Genomic DNA, 13,984 nt, shown 5'->3' with positions numbered 1-13,984 from the left:
GGTTCGCCTATTGATTGAAATGGGAATGTAGCGTACGGCGCGGGCAATCTTATCCAACTCTCACACACACATTGCGAATAATTAGGGAGCCTGATATGATTGTGTAAGTATGGGAATGTGTATGGGGAGGGGAGGGAGATAGCATCTACAAACAACTGACTCATAATTTGGACTGTGCTGCGAGTCTGCGACAGTATTTGCATCAAAGCAGTTGGTCAACAACTGGATGTTAAACCCCTGCACAGTCCATAATTTAAAATTGATCATCGACTATACCATATGTTTTTTATGACCTACAAATGGCTGCTGTACGGGCGATGGGGGTTGTGTCGCATTAAACACTGTCTCCTCAGGCCTGGGTATGCGAGTGCTTCCTCTAAGTGTATATTTACATTACCTACCACGTCTCTCAATGAAACCAGGCCAGGGCTATTACTGCAATTACGCCTTGCTTTAAAACAACTTTCCTAAACACCTTCATTACCTGGGATGGACCGCGCCTCTCGCCTCGCACCGTTCATAATAAACCTGGGTTCATAATAACCCTGGCCCTCAGACTTCCTCAATCTTCCATGGAGTCAAACCCCCTAATTTGCCTGTTTCGTAACTGTCGGGCTCGCTGACTGGGTGACACTAGTGCTAAAGATAGAGCTGGGCTGTCGCTTAGCGGTTAGAGTCTGTTAGCATGGTTAGCGTTCTGTTGGTCGTGCCACTGCCGTCGAGGTACAGGGCGGGGATAACAAGGGCTAAGCCACCTGCAGACACACCTTAGCAGCGCTCACTTAAATGGGATGGACTTAAGAGTTAAGTGTCAGTCAGGCGCTTGGTGATTAAGGCTAAGCAGACTAGAGGACTGAACTTGACATACTCCTCAACTCGTGACTACCTAAGTGCACCCTACTCCCTGTATAGTGCACTACTTTTGACCAGGGCCCTTATGGGATTGGGCGCCATTTGGGACACACAGGGCTATTTTAGAAACATAGAGTACAACAGGTGTTTATGTGAAGACGACCGAACTCCACACAGGGAGACACAGATCATGAAGACAAAGTCACGTTTAAATGGAAAAGAAACACTTAAAACCCCGGGCCTCCAAGCATTTCTCACATGAACACCAATAAAGTGTTTGTTTCATTATTATGAGCCTGGTTGTGAAAGACTAAACTGACACTTGCCAAGCATGGAATGCCTGGTAGGTGATGAACTGACGTGTGATTTTCACTCTTTTATGGGGTGGTATTAGTGTAGTTCTGAATCCTCTGTCTACGTGTTCTGGTGTTGATTACCAACTGTGGTCCTTCCAAAGCTGCTTTTTGGGCCGTGTTCCAAGGTTAGCTTTGTTGAACATTGCAATGTCATGAATAGAGCCCACATTATTACTGATTCTACATGTCAGAGAGGCATGTTTGTTCTACGTAACACCTGAACGCTCCACAACGTTGTGCCCTGTTGAACATGCCCCGTGTGATACCCTAAACTAACCATGTCTATTCACAGTAGGTAGTGAGCAACCAAACTAGCCCTGACGATTTTCTCGTGTTTTGGAGGATCTCACCGTTAAATTGTGAGGGTAAAACCATCACAACATAGCCTACATGTACAGTGGATGTGTTCAAATGTAAACTCAGCAACAAAAAAAAGAAACGTCCTCTCACTGTGAACGAGAGGTCGACCGATTAATCGGCATGGCCAATTAATTAGGGCTGATTTCAAGTTTTCATAACAATCGGTAATTGGCATTTTTGGATGCCGATTATGGCCGGTTGCATTACAATCCACAAGGAGACTGCGTGGCAGGCTGACCACCTGTTACGCGACTGCAGCAAGGAGCCAAGGTAAGTTGCTAGACAGCATTAAACTTGTCTTATAAAAAACAATCAATCTTCACATAATCACAAGTTAACTACACATGGTTGATGATATTACTAGTTTAACTAGGTTGTCCCGTGTTGCTTATAATCAATGCGGTGCCTGTTAATTTATCATCGAATCACAGCCTACTTCGCCAAAAGGGTGATGATTTAACAAAAGCCCATTCGCGAAAAAGGCACAATCGTAGCACCAATGTACCTAACCATAAACATCAATGCCTTTCTTAAAATCATAACACAAGTATATTTTTTAAACCTGAATATTTAGTTAAAAGAAATTCATGTTAGCAGGCAAGCATTTCGCTACACTCGCATTAACATCTGCTAACCATGTGTATGTGACAAATAAAATTGGATTTGATTTGATTTGATATTCACTAGGGAAATTGTGTCACTTCTCTTGCGTTCAGTGTAAGCAGAGTCAGGGTATATGCAGTAGTTTGGGCCGCCTGGCTCATTGCGAACTGTGTGAAGACCATTTCTTCCTAACAACGACCGTAATTAATTTGCCAGAATTTTACACAATTATGACATAACATTGAAGGTTGTTGTCACGAGTCCGACCGAGGGTGTTTCCCCTTCCCGGGCGGGTGGCGCTCGGCGGTCATCGTCACCGGCCTATTAGCTGCCACTGATTGTTTTTCCTCCCCCTCCTTGTATGTTTAGTGGTAGCACCTGTTCATGTTTAATTAGTTTGTCTTTATTAGACAGGGTGTTTGTTCACCCTCTAGACGGCCGAGCGGTGGGAGAAGGACTATTTCATCTCAGGCAGGAGAGGAGGAGCGCCCAGGATTACGCGCTGGAGTTCCGGACCTTGGCAGCCGGATCTGGGTGGAACGACAGGGCCCTTATGGACCACTACAGGTGTAGTCTCCGAGAGGACGTCCACCGGGAGTTAGCGTGTCGGGACACCACTCTGTCACTGGATCAGCTGATTGACATGTCCATTCGACTGGGTAATCTGCTGGCTGCCCGCGGGCGTTCAGAGAGGGTCCTGTGCAGGGCCCCTCCGCTCCCATTCCGATGGAGTTGGGAGGGGCTGCACCGGGGGTACCGGAGGAGGAGGCCTTCCCTGCACCAACTGTGGTCGGAGAGGACACACGTCTGATCGGTGCTGGGGGGGTCCGTCTGGGAGTAGAGATGGCAGGCGGAACGCTTCTCGGTCACCCCAGGTGAGTCAGCATCAAACTCACCCAGAACCCCCTGTTGGCCACATGTTTGTCTTAACCTTTTTCCTTCACTTTTTTCCCTCTTCCCAGTGCACGGGGAAAGGAGAATCTATCGGCACCAGCGGAACCCCTAACTTAAGGGCGAGTCCGCGATCCATAAAGTTCCCAGCTGCGCCTGAATCGACTAGCGCCCTGCTAGTCGATTCAGGCGCAGCTGGGAACTTTATGGATCGCGGACTCGCCCTTAAGTTAGGGGTTCCGCTGGTGCCGATAGATTCTCCTTTCCCCGTGCACTCCCTAGATAGCCGGCCATTAGGGTCAGGGATGGTCAGGGAGACCACGGTCCCACTGGACATGGTGATGCAGGGGAATCATAAGAAGCGTATCAGTTTCTTTATTATTGATTCGCCTGCGTTTCCAGTGGTGCTGGGGACTCCCTGGCTGGCCCGGCACAATCCTAAAATTTCGTGGAGACAGGGGGTTCTCCAGGGGTGGTCAGAGGAGTGTTCTGGAAGGTGTTTGGGAGTTTCCATCGGTGCCACGTCGGTGGAGAGTCCAGACCAGGGTTCCACGGTGTGCATTCCCCCCCGAGTATGCAGATTTGGCAATCGCTTTCAGTAAAGTGAAAGCGACTAAATTACCACCTTATCGACCGGGAAGGGATTGTACGATAGATCTCCAGGTAGACGCTGCGCTTCCCAAGAGTCACGTGTACCCGCTGTCCCAGGAGGAGACGTTGGCAATGGAGACATATGTCACGGAGTCGCTGGGACAGGGGTACATTCGGCCCTCCATTTCACCCGTCTCCTCGAGTTTCTTTTTTGTGAGGAAAAAGGAGGGAGGTTTGCGTCCGAGGTCTAAACGCCATCACAGTGGGGTATAGTTACCCTCTACCTCTCATCGCTACGGCGGTGGAACCGTTCCAAGGAGCGCAGTTCTTCACAAAACTGGATCTCAGGAGCGCGTATTATAGTCTGGTGCGTATTCGGAAGGGAGACGAGTGGAAAACCGCATTTTAGTACTACATCAGGCCACTATGAGTACCTCGTCATGCCGTATGGGTTAAAAAATGCTCCAGCTGTTTTTCAATCCTTTGTAGACGAGATTCTCAGGGACCTGTGCGGGCAGGGAGTGGTTGTTTATATCGATGACATTCTGATCTACTCGGCCACTCACACCGCGCATGTGTCTCTGGTGCGCAAGGTGCTTGGTAGACTGCTGGAGCATGACCTATACGTCAAGGCTGAGAAATGCGTGTTCTCTAAACGAGCCGTCTCTTTTCTGGGATATCGCATTTCCACCTCGGGGGTAGTGATGGAGGGTGACCGCATTAGGGCCGTGCGTAATTGGCCGACTCCGACCACGGTAAAGGAGGTGCAGCCGTTTTTGGGTTTTGCCAACTACTACCGGAGGTTTATCCGGGGTTTTGGCCAGATAGCGGCTCCCATCACCTCACTGCTGAAGGGGGGCCTGGTGCGGTTGCAGTGGTCAGCAGAGGCGGACGGAGCATTCAACAAGTTGAAGGCGCTGTTCACTGATGCGCCCGTGTTGGCGCATCCGGACCCCTCTCTAGCATTTATAGTGGAGGTGGACGCGTCCGAGGCTGGGGTGGGTGCCGTGCTATCACAGCGCTCGGGTACGCCACAAAAACTCCGCCCCTGCGCTTTCTTCTCAAGGAAGCTCAGCCCAGCGGAGCGTAACTATGATGTGGGGGACCGGGAGTTGCTAGCGGTGGTTAGAGCTCTGAAGGTGTGGAGACACTGGCTTGAGGGGGCTAAGCACCCCTTTCTCATCTGGACCGACCACCAGAATCTGGAGTATATTCGGGGCAGCTAGGAGACTTAACCCACGTCAGGCAAGGTGGGCCATATTCTTCACCCGGTTCCGGTTTACTTTGTCTTATAGACCGGGCTCCCAGAACGTAAAGGCTGACGCACTGTCCCACCTTTACGACACGGAGGATGGGTCCACCGAACTCTTATTATTTATTTAAATATGTTTTATATATATTGACTTTCAATGTCTCTGCTACTCCCATCCTTCCCGCCTCAAAGCTGGTAGCCCCAGTGGTATGGGAGGTGGACTCGGACATCGAGCGGGCGTTACGGGCTGAACCCGCGCCTCCTCAGTGTACAGCGGGGCGAAGGTACGTGCTGCTTGGTGTTCGGGACAAACTGATTCGGTGGGCTCACGTCCTACCCTCCTCGGGTCACCCTGGGGTGACGAGGACAGTGGGGAGCCTTCAGGGGAGGTATTGGTGACCTATGTTGGCTAAGGACGTTAAGGGTTATGTCTCCTCCTGTTCAGTGTGCGCTCAGAGTAAGGCTCCAAGGCACCTTCCTAGAGGGAAGCTACAACCCCTCCCCATTCCACAGCGGCCATGGTCACATCTGTCCATAGATTTCCTGACCGATCTTCCGCCGTCTCAGGGGAACACCACGGTTCTAGTGATTGTGGATCGGTTCTCTATGTCCTGCCGTCTCCTCCCTTTGCCCGGTATCCCTACAGCCCTACAGACTGCGGAGGCGTTATTCACCCATGTCTTTCGGCACTACGGGGTGCCGGAGGACATCGTTTCTGATCGGGGCCCCCAATTCACGTCTCGGGTATGGAGAGCATTCATGGAACGCTTGGGGGTCTCTGTCAGCCTGACCTCCGGTTATCACCCCGAGAGTAATGGGCAGGTGGAGAGAGTGAACCAGGAGGTGGGTAGGTTTCTGCGGTCGTATTGCCAGGATCGGCCAGGGGAGTGGGCACGATACATTCCCTGGGCTGAAATGGCTCAGAACTCACTACGCCACTCCTCTACTAACGTGTCCCCTTTTCAGTGTGTGTTGGGGTACCAGCCGGTCCTGGCACCATGGCATCCGAGCCAGACCGAGGCTCCTGCGGTGGAGTAATGGGTACAGCGCTCCAAGGAGACCTGGAGGGCCGTCCAGGAATCTCTACGACAAGCGAGTGGACGGCAGAAGAGGAGTGCTGACCGCCACCGCAGTGAGGCCCCCGTGTTTGTACCGGGGGACAGGGTCTGGCTCTCGACCCGAAACCTACCTCTCCGCTTGCCCTGCCGGAAGCTGGGTCTGCAGTGTGTAGGGCCCTTTAAAGTCCTGAGGAGAATAAACGAGGTGTGTTATCGATTACAACTCCCTTCCTATTATCGTATTAACCCCTCGTTTCATGTGTCTCTCCTCAGGCCGGTGGTAGCTGGTCCCCTGCAGGACAGTGAGGTACCGGAGGTCCCCCCCCCCCTCTGGACATCGAGGGGTCCCCGGCGTACACGATCCGGGCCATTCTGGACTCAAGACGCCGGGTGAGGGGCCTGCAGTACCTCGTGGACTGGGAGGGGTACGGTCCGGAGGAGAGGTGCTGGGTACCGGTGGGGGACATCTTGGATCCATCCATGTTGAGGGATTTCTATCGCCTCCATCCGGATCGCCCTGCACCTCGTCCTCCGGGGCGACCTCGAGGCCGGTGTCGGCGCGCTGCGGGAGCCGCGCGTCAGGGGGGTGGTACTGTCACGAGTCCGACCGAGGGTGTTTCCCCTTCCCGGGCGGGTGGCGCTCGGCGGTCGTCGTCACCGGCCTATTAGCTGCCACTGATTGTTTTTCCTCCCCCTCCTTGTATGTTTAGTGGTAGCACCTGTTCATGTTTAATTAGTTTGTCTTTATTAGACAGCTGGCCCGCCTGGTTGTTGTGCGGGATTATTTCAATGTAACCTTCGACTCTGTTGTAGAGGTACGTGTTAGTGCCTGGTCGTGATTTTTTCCATTGTACATTTTGATTCCCTGTGGTTGGGAACGTAACTTTTGTGAGCACCCTGTGGTGCGTTGGTGCTATTAAAAGACGCACAGCATTGAACTCTGTCTCCTGCATTTGACTCCACACCCACGCCACCCGGAGCATTACAGTTGTGCAATGTAACAGCAATATTTAGACTTTAGGAATGCCACCCGTTCTATAAAATACGGAACGGTTCCATATTTCACTCCACACATATTTCACTCCACACATATTTCACTCCACACATATTTCACTCCACACATATTTCACTCCACACATATTTCACTCCACACATATTTCACTCTACACATATTTCACTCCACACATATTTCACTCCACACATATTTCACTCCACACATATTTTGTTTTCGAAATGATAGTTTCCGGATTTGACCATATTAAGGACCTACGGCTCGTATTTCTGTGTGTTTATTATATTATAATTAAGTCTATGATTTGATATTTGATAGAACAGTCCCGACTGAGCGGTGGTAGGCAGCATCAGGCTTGTAAGCATTCATTCAAACAGCACTTTCCTGGATTTTCCAGCAGTTCTTCGCAATGCTTGAAGCACAGCACTGTTTATGACTTCAAGTCTATCATCTCCCGATATTAGGCTGGCAATACTATAGTGCCTAAAAGAACATCCAATAGTCAAAGGTATATGAAATACAAATGGTATAGAGAGAAATAGTCCTATAAATTCCTATAATAACTACAACCTAAAACTTCTTAACTAGGAATATTGAAGACTCATGTTAAAATGAACCACCAGCTTTCATATGTTCTCATGTTTTGAGCAAGGAACTTAAACGTTAGCTTTTTACATGGCACAAATTGCACTTCTACTTTCTTCTCCAACACAGTTTTTTGCATTATTTAAACCAAATTGAACATGTTTCATTATTTATTTGAGGCTAAATTGATTTTATTTGTATTATATTAAGTTAAAATAAAAGTGTTCATTTAGAATTGTTGTAATTGAATTGTCATTATTAGAAATATATATATAAAAATCAACCGATTAATCGGTATCAGCTTTTTTTAGTCCTCCAATGATCAGTATCGGCATTGAAAAATCAAAATCGGTCGACCTCTATTGTCAACTGCGTTTATTTTCAGCAAACTTAACATGTGTATATATTTGTAAGAACATAAAAAGATTCAACAACTGATACATAAGTTCCACAGATATGTGACTAACAGAAATGGAATAATGTGTCCCTGAACAAGGGGAGGGGGGGGTCAAAATCAAAAGTAACAGTCAGTATCTGGTGTGGCCACCAGCTGCATTAAGTACTGCAGTGCATCTCCTCCTCATGGACTGCACCAGATTTGCCAGTTCTTGCTGTGAGACGTTACCCCACTTTTCCACCAAGGCACCTGCAAGTTCCCAGACATTTCTGGGGGACATTTCTGGCCCTAGCCCTCACCCTCCGATCCAACAGGTCCCAGACATACTCAATGGGATTGAGATCCGGGCTCTTCGCTGGCCATGGCAGAACACTGACATTCCTGTCTTGCAGGAAATCACGCACAGTATGAGCAGTATGGCTGGTGGCATTGTCATGCTGACATGCATTGTCATGTCAGGATAAGCTTGCAGGAAGAGTACCACATGAGGGAGGAGGATGTCTTCCCAGTAACGCACAGCGTTGAGATTGCCTGCAATGACAACAAGCTCAGTCCGATGATGCTGTGACACACCGCCCCAGGCCATGGCGGACCCTCCACCTTCAAATCGATCCCGCTCCAGAGTACAGGCCTCGGTGCAACGCTCATTCCTTCAACGATAAACGCAAATCTGACCATCATCCCTGGTGAGACAAAACCGCAACTTGTCAGTGAAGAGCACTTTTTGCCAGTCCTGTCTGGTCCAGCGATGGTGGGTTTGTACCCATAGGCGACGTTGTTGCTGGTGATGTTTGGTGAGGACCTGCCTTACAACAGGCCTACAAGCCCTCAGTCCAGCCTCTCTCCACCTATTGCAGACAGTCTGAGCACTGATGGAGGGATTGTGCGTTCCTGATGGAGGGATTGTGCGTTCCTTGCCATCCTGTACCTGTCCCACAGGTGTAATGTTCGGATGTACCGATCCTGTGCAGGTGTTGTTACACATGGTCTACGAGGACGATCAGCTGTCCGTCCTGTCTCCCTGTAGCGCTGTCTTAGGCGTCTCACAGTACAGACATTGCAATTTATTACCCTGGCCACATATTGAGTCCTCATGCCTCCTTGCAGCATGCCTAATGCACGTTCACTCAGATGAGGGACCATGGGCATCTTTCTTTTGGTGTTTTTCAGAGTCAGTAGAAAGGCCTCTTTAGTGTCCTAAGTTTTCATAACTGTGACCTTAATTGCCTACCGTCTGTAAGCTGTTAGTGTCTTAACAACCGTTCCACAGGTGCATGTTCATTAATTGTTTATGGTTCATTGAACAAGCATGGTAAACAGTGTTTAAACCCTTCACAATGAAGATCTGTGAAGTTATTTGGATTTTTACAAATGATCTTTGAAAGACAGGGTCCTGAAAGAGGGACGTTTCTTTTTTGCTGAGTTTATATACTGTATACTATACACACCATCATATACATGTACACTGAGTGGACAAACCATTAGGAACATCTTGCTAATATTGATTGCACCCTTCTTTGCCTTCAGAACAGACTCACAGACTCAAATTGTCAGACATGGACTCTACAAGGTGTCGAAAGTGTTCCACATGGATGCTGGCCCATGATGACCTCAATGCTTCCCACAGTTGTGTGATGTTGGCTGGATGCCATTTGGGTGGTGGACCATTCTTGATACACACAGGAAACTGTTCAGTGTGAAAAACCCAGTAGCACTGCAGTTCTTGACACACTCAAACCAGTGCTACCATAACTACTACCATACCCCGTTCAAAGGCACTTAAATATTTTGTCTTGCCCATTCACCCTCTGAATGGCACACATACACAATCCATGTCTCAATTGTCACAAGGCTTAAAAATCCTTCTTTAACCTGTCTCCTCGCCTTCATCTACACTGATTGAAGTGGATTTAACGGGTGATACCAATAAGGGATCGTAGCTTTCACCTGGATTCACCTGGTCTGTCTATGTTATGGAAATAGCGGATGTTCTTAATGTTTTGTGTACTCAGTGTATATTCCGGACTCTGACATTGCTCGTCCTGATATTGCTTCATTTTTTGGATCTGTTTGTATTGTTCTGTTCGGTATAAGTTCACTGTCGGAGTTGGAAACACAAGCATTTCACTGCATCCGCAAAACATGTGTACGCGACAAATAAGATTTGATTTGGTGCGATCACACAGACAGAAAAAGAGGACACGACAGTAGCTTTCAAAACAGCCTCTTGAGAGGGGAACCAACAGGAACGACTGACAGCAGATTGACAGCAAACCTGAGGGGATACTACAGTCGATCCCACTACACGCACGACACACGGTTCAAACTGCTGTGGATGTCATATAGGTTCTAAAAGGGTTCTTCTGATCTACAGGGAAAAGGGTTCTCTACATGAAACCTTTTTCATACAAAATGGTTCCTTTGGAACCGTGCCTCTACGAAAGAAAGGATTCCAAAAGTGTTCTCCGTTGGGTGAAAAGGTTCTACCTGGAACCATAAAAGGTTCTTCTACAGGGACAAGTGTTATGGTATGGGTTTATAACGCTCCCACCTGTGACCTCATCATGTCTGGCCCTCAAGATCTCCTCTCTGAGAGGAACAATATCAAGAGCCACACTTGTTTGAGTTTATTTTATTTTTACAGCGACAGTGCACATTAAATTAACGTTTCAGTAAAAGTGCCAGTTTTAGCCAGCCGGCTAATTTTTAACCGCAGTCCCTGGGCAGGTTATTAAAAACAATTACAATATAGACAATCATTGAGCAGTGAGCACATGCAGAGCAACATAGGACAGGCAAGACTTAGCATACAGACAGAGCAACATAGAACAAGCAAGACGTAGCATACAGACAGAGCAACATAGAACAAAAAGCAGCAAGACAGAATTCATAAAAGCAACAAAGTGTTTCCACACCTCACAAGCTACAGACAACTTGTGCCTCTAACTGTCCTTGTTACTTTGGGATTTCATTTTTATGTTCTTAACATTAGCTTGTATTAATAAAGAACAGCGATATGAGTGAGACGGTATAATAATGAGGCTGATACAGTGAAATGGGCAGACATCCAGGAGAGGCAGCTCTAGGCTGCTAGCGACACAGGCGGTAGCCTGTGTGTGTGTGCGTATGTGCGTGTCTGTAGAAAAGCACCTTTTGAATAGCCTAACCCCTGGGCACAGACGTCAATTCAATGTCTATTCCATGTTGGTTCTGTGTCATTTAATTGAAATGACGTGGAAACAACATTGATTCAACCAGTGTGTGCCCAGTGGGTATTTACCCGATGGACAGCTGACCGGCTACAACTACAAGTGTCTCTCAAGTGACAACTTTAAAAAGAGAGTATAGAGTAGGTGTACAACAAATATTAGTCGTGAAAATAGATTTTTATTGGCTCTATGCCTCTGTCTAGGGCCTATTTCTCCAACTCACACACATAGAGATAGTGTGAGAGAGAGGAGAGAAACCAAAGGAACCAATATAAAAATGCTTGCCATGTGTGCACTTTCATGATCATAGGCTTTGAAAAGGGGGCGGTTACTCATTTACTGTATACATGTAGCCAAACTGAAGATGGAATTATGAAGGTATATGCACAGTGCTTTTCCAACCTCCACCCTGCTCCATTCCATTGAGCTGCCAATGGTAGGCTACAGTAATGTATTGATCGGTGACATTGACGAGAGGGATAATTACATGGCACCATTCATGCGTAACAACCCTAAAGTGTGACATGTGGCAATGTAATACACAGTATATGTGCAAAAATGTAGCCTATGGCCCAGTAATAGCCTACCCAAATGTTGTCTTGATTGAGACTTCTGGTGTGTTTAATATCGACATAAAGTATGTCCTATTATAACATTTGTAGGCATGCGCTTACCTTCCATCCAGCTGAACTATTACTGTCGCCCTTATCTTTGAAATAGGGAACATAGCGGACCATCCAATCGTAGACCTGTGATAGCGTGAGTCTTTTTTCAGGGGTGCTTTCAATGGCTCGTGTGATAAGGTCCGCGTACGATTGGTTACCCCATGCGTTCCGCCGCGAGGATTTGGCTTTGCGCAATTGTCCAGTCACATCAAGTGCCGCGCCGGCCAAGCATGGGTGCGTCGCGCCGATGGGAGCAGGGGCGACTGCTGGATGCTTCAGCTCCGTCGGCGTGCCACCCATTCTCCCCGCTCTGCACGCTGAAACGGCAAGATTGTCATCTGGTTCCACCTTGATGGTGGTCAGTGGAAGACCCCCATTGACCTCCAGTACTTCGGGGAAATCCTCCGGACAAGGCAGTGGCCAAGTGCACGAGCGAGGCCGGTTTTGCGGCTCGAAATCCGAATCAACCTGATGAGCCAATTCGTCGTCCCCCATCATCAACATTTATCTTCAGTTGTGAAGGAATAACCGAGTTAGAAAGAAATACAATACCTCCACAATTCCCGTATTGTCTCCAATACTAGACCTACTTCAAGCCGAAATCCGTCTCGTGGCGGGGTTATTACAGTCTGATTCAATAAAGTAACGCTCAAATCTCAGAGAAGCCGGCTGCTGTGGAGATGGACGATTTTGAATGGCTCGTCTGCAGTAGGCTATCACAACCCGCATGTAACGATAAGAGTAGCAGTAATAGTAACAATAATCGTTCTCCCATTTTACCTGAAATAAAACATGTTAAATTGGGGAAATTATGAATTGCTGATTGCCTACATCTCCAGCAGCTAGAGTCAATCCAAATGCATGACAATGTCAGTTAATCCGGCTGCAGCAACAGATGATACCTCATAGAACGAGAATGGAGATGCAGAGAGCCTTCGAAAGAATCCGCCAAAACATAGACGGGAATAATGTTTAAATCAACAGGATTGTCCAGACAGCACAGACAAGCGACGATGTGTGATCATCGTACATTAAATATACCAGTCTTCACGGAATAGGCTGGCCAATGCAAATCCATTCACAGTCACACACAAACGACTCCGAATTCAATTGCAATGTTACTTTTTTTAAAAATCGAGTCGCATGTGTCTTCTAAAAAGCGACACGCTTCCAGACAGTGCACAGTCCAGTATCAGTCTGTTCTTGTCCACTTGATCAAATGATTTATCACACGTCTTGCTCGCCTCTAGTATGTCTAACATGTAGGCTATCTGATCTCCAATCTGTTTTTCTTACACTCAGATCCCCTCACATGTCCTCATTTAATAAAACTCGTTTCGTAGATGTGAACTGATGACGTGCTGACGCTGTTGTGTGGAATAGATGCTGCCATTGGATGGCGCGCCCATTACTCCCAGAACACGTTTACAACACCCCGGCCCGAACTCTGACATATAATATCAACCCCATCATGAAATGGTAGACAAATATCCATGGCATAAATGTTTCAACAATATATGCTAAATGTTCTTAATCTCTGGAAAAAGCAGCCGCTGGGCGTTTTAATGCGAACTTTGGTCTCCAGATTCCAATTAGCCTCAATTTCAATTTGGTGCAGATGTACTCTCTTAATGTCCTTAAATCTTGTAGAATCATGATAATTTCCTTTTGGCGGCACGGTGTCCAACAAGACCAACTGACGCGCAAAGCGTCTCTGATGGTGCACCAGAACAGCGGGAGTGTAGTTTTCTACCACAATTAGATAGATTTAGTTCAGATTACCAGAGATTAGGTAACCCCAGATTATAATCCTATGAGTGAGGAAAAAATGCAATAGCTACATGCTGTTCAATTATCTCTGCTTTATTCCCCCCATCACTGGAAAAAAAATGTGGGTATAACACAATTTAGCACATCATTTTCTAAAATCGCATTTGCCAAGCTTCGATGCGTTACAGCAGCCTGTTTCTTTCTACACGGCAGGCATGACTGTTGAGGATGTCAGACTCCCAGTGGCAGCGCGTTTGACCCATGTGTGCATAACTACCAGATTGCTACATTGACCGAGGGGATTCCGACCACGCCTCACTGTATGGTGCCGCCTCCTCATGTATCAAATTGACAGCTGGGCGGGCGCATTGCTCAGTTGCTTA

The 13,984-nt window shown here is 47.6% G+C and overlaps 1 protein-coding gene across 1 annotated transcript in view; it reads right to left on the bottom strand.

Moving 5' to 3' along the window:
• Positions 1 to 13,663, bottom strand: part of LOC112246612 (forkhead box protein O3-like) — a 40,741-nt gene extending 27,078 nt beyond the window's left edge. The window contains exon 1 of the mRNA XM_024415048.2: positions 11,841 to 13,663. Coding sequence (XP_024270816.1) covers positions 11,841 to 12,335 — 495 coding nt within the window. The 5' untranslated portion in view covers positions 12,336 to 13,663. The remainder of the gene's footprint in view (positions 1 to 11,840) is intronic.
• Between the last annotated feature and the right edge of the window lie 321 nt (positions 13,664 to 13,984).

The sequence above is a fragment of the Oncorhynchus tshawytscha genome, linkage group LG03, assembly GCF_018296145.1.
Source record: "Oncorhynchus tshawytscha isolate Ot180627B linkage group LG03, Otsh_v2.0, whole genome shotgun sequence".
Classification (NCBI taxonomy): Eukaryota; Metazoa; Chordata; class Actinopteri; order Salmoniformes; family Salmonidae; genus Oncorhynchus; species Oncorhynchus tshawytscha.
This window is presented reverse-complemented; position numbering and strand designations above follow the sequence as displayed.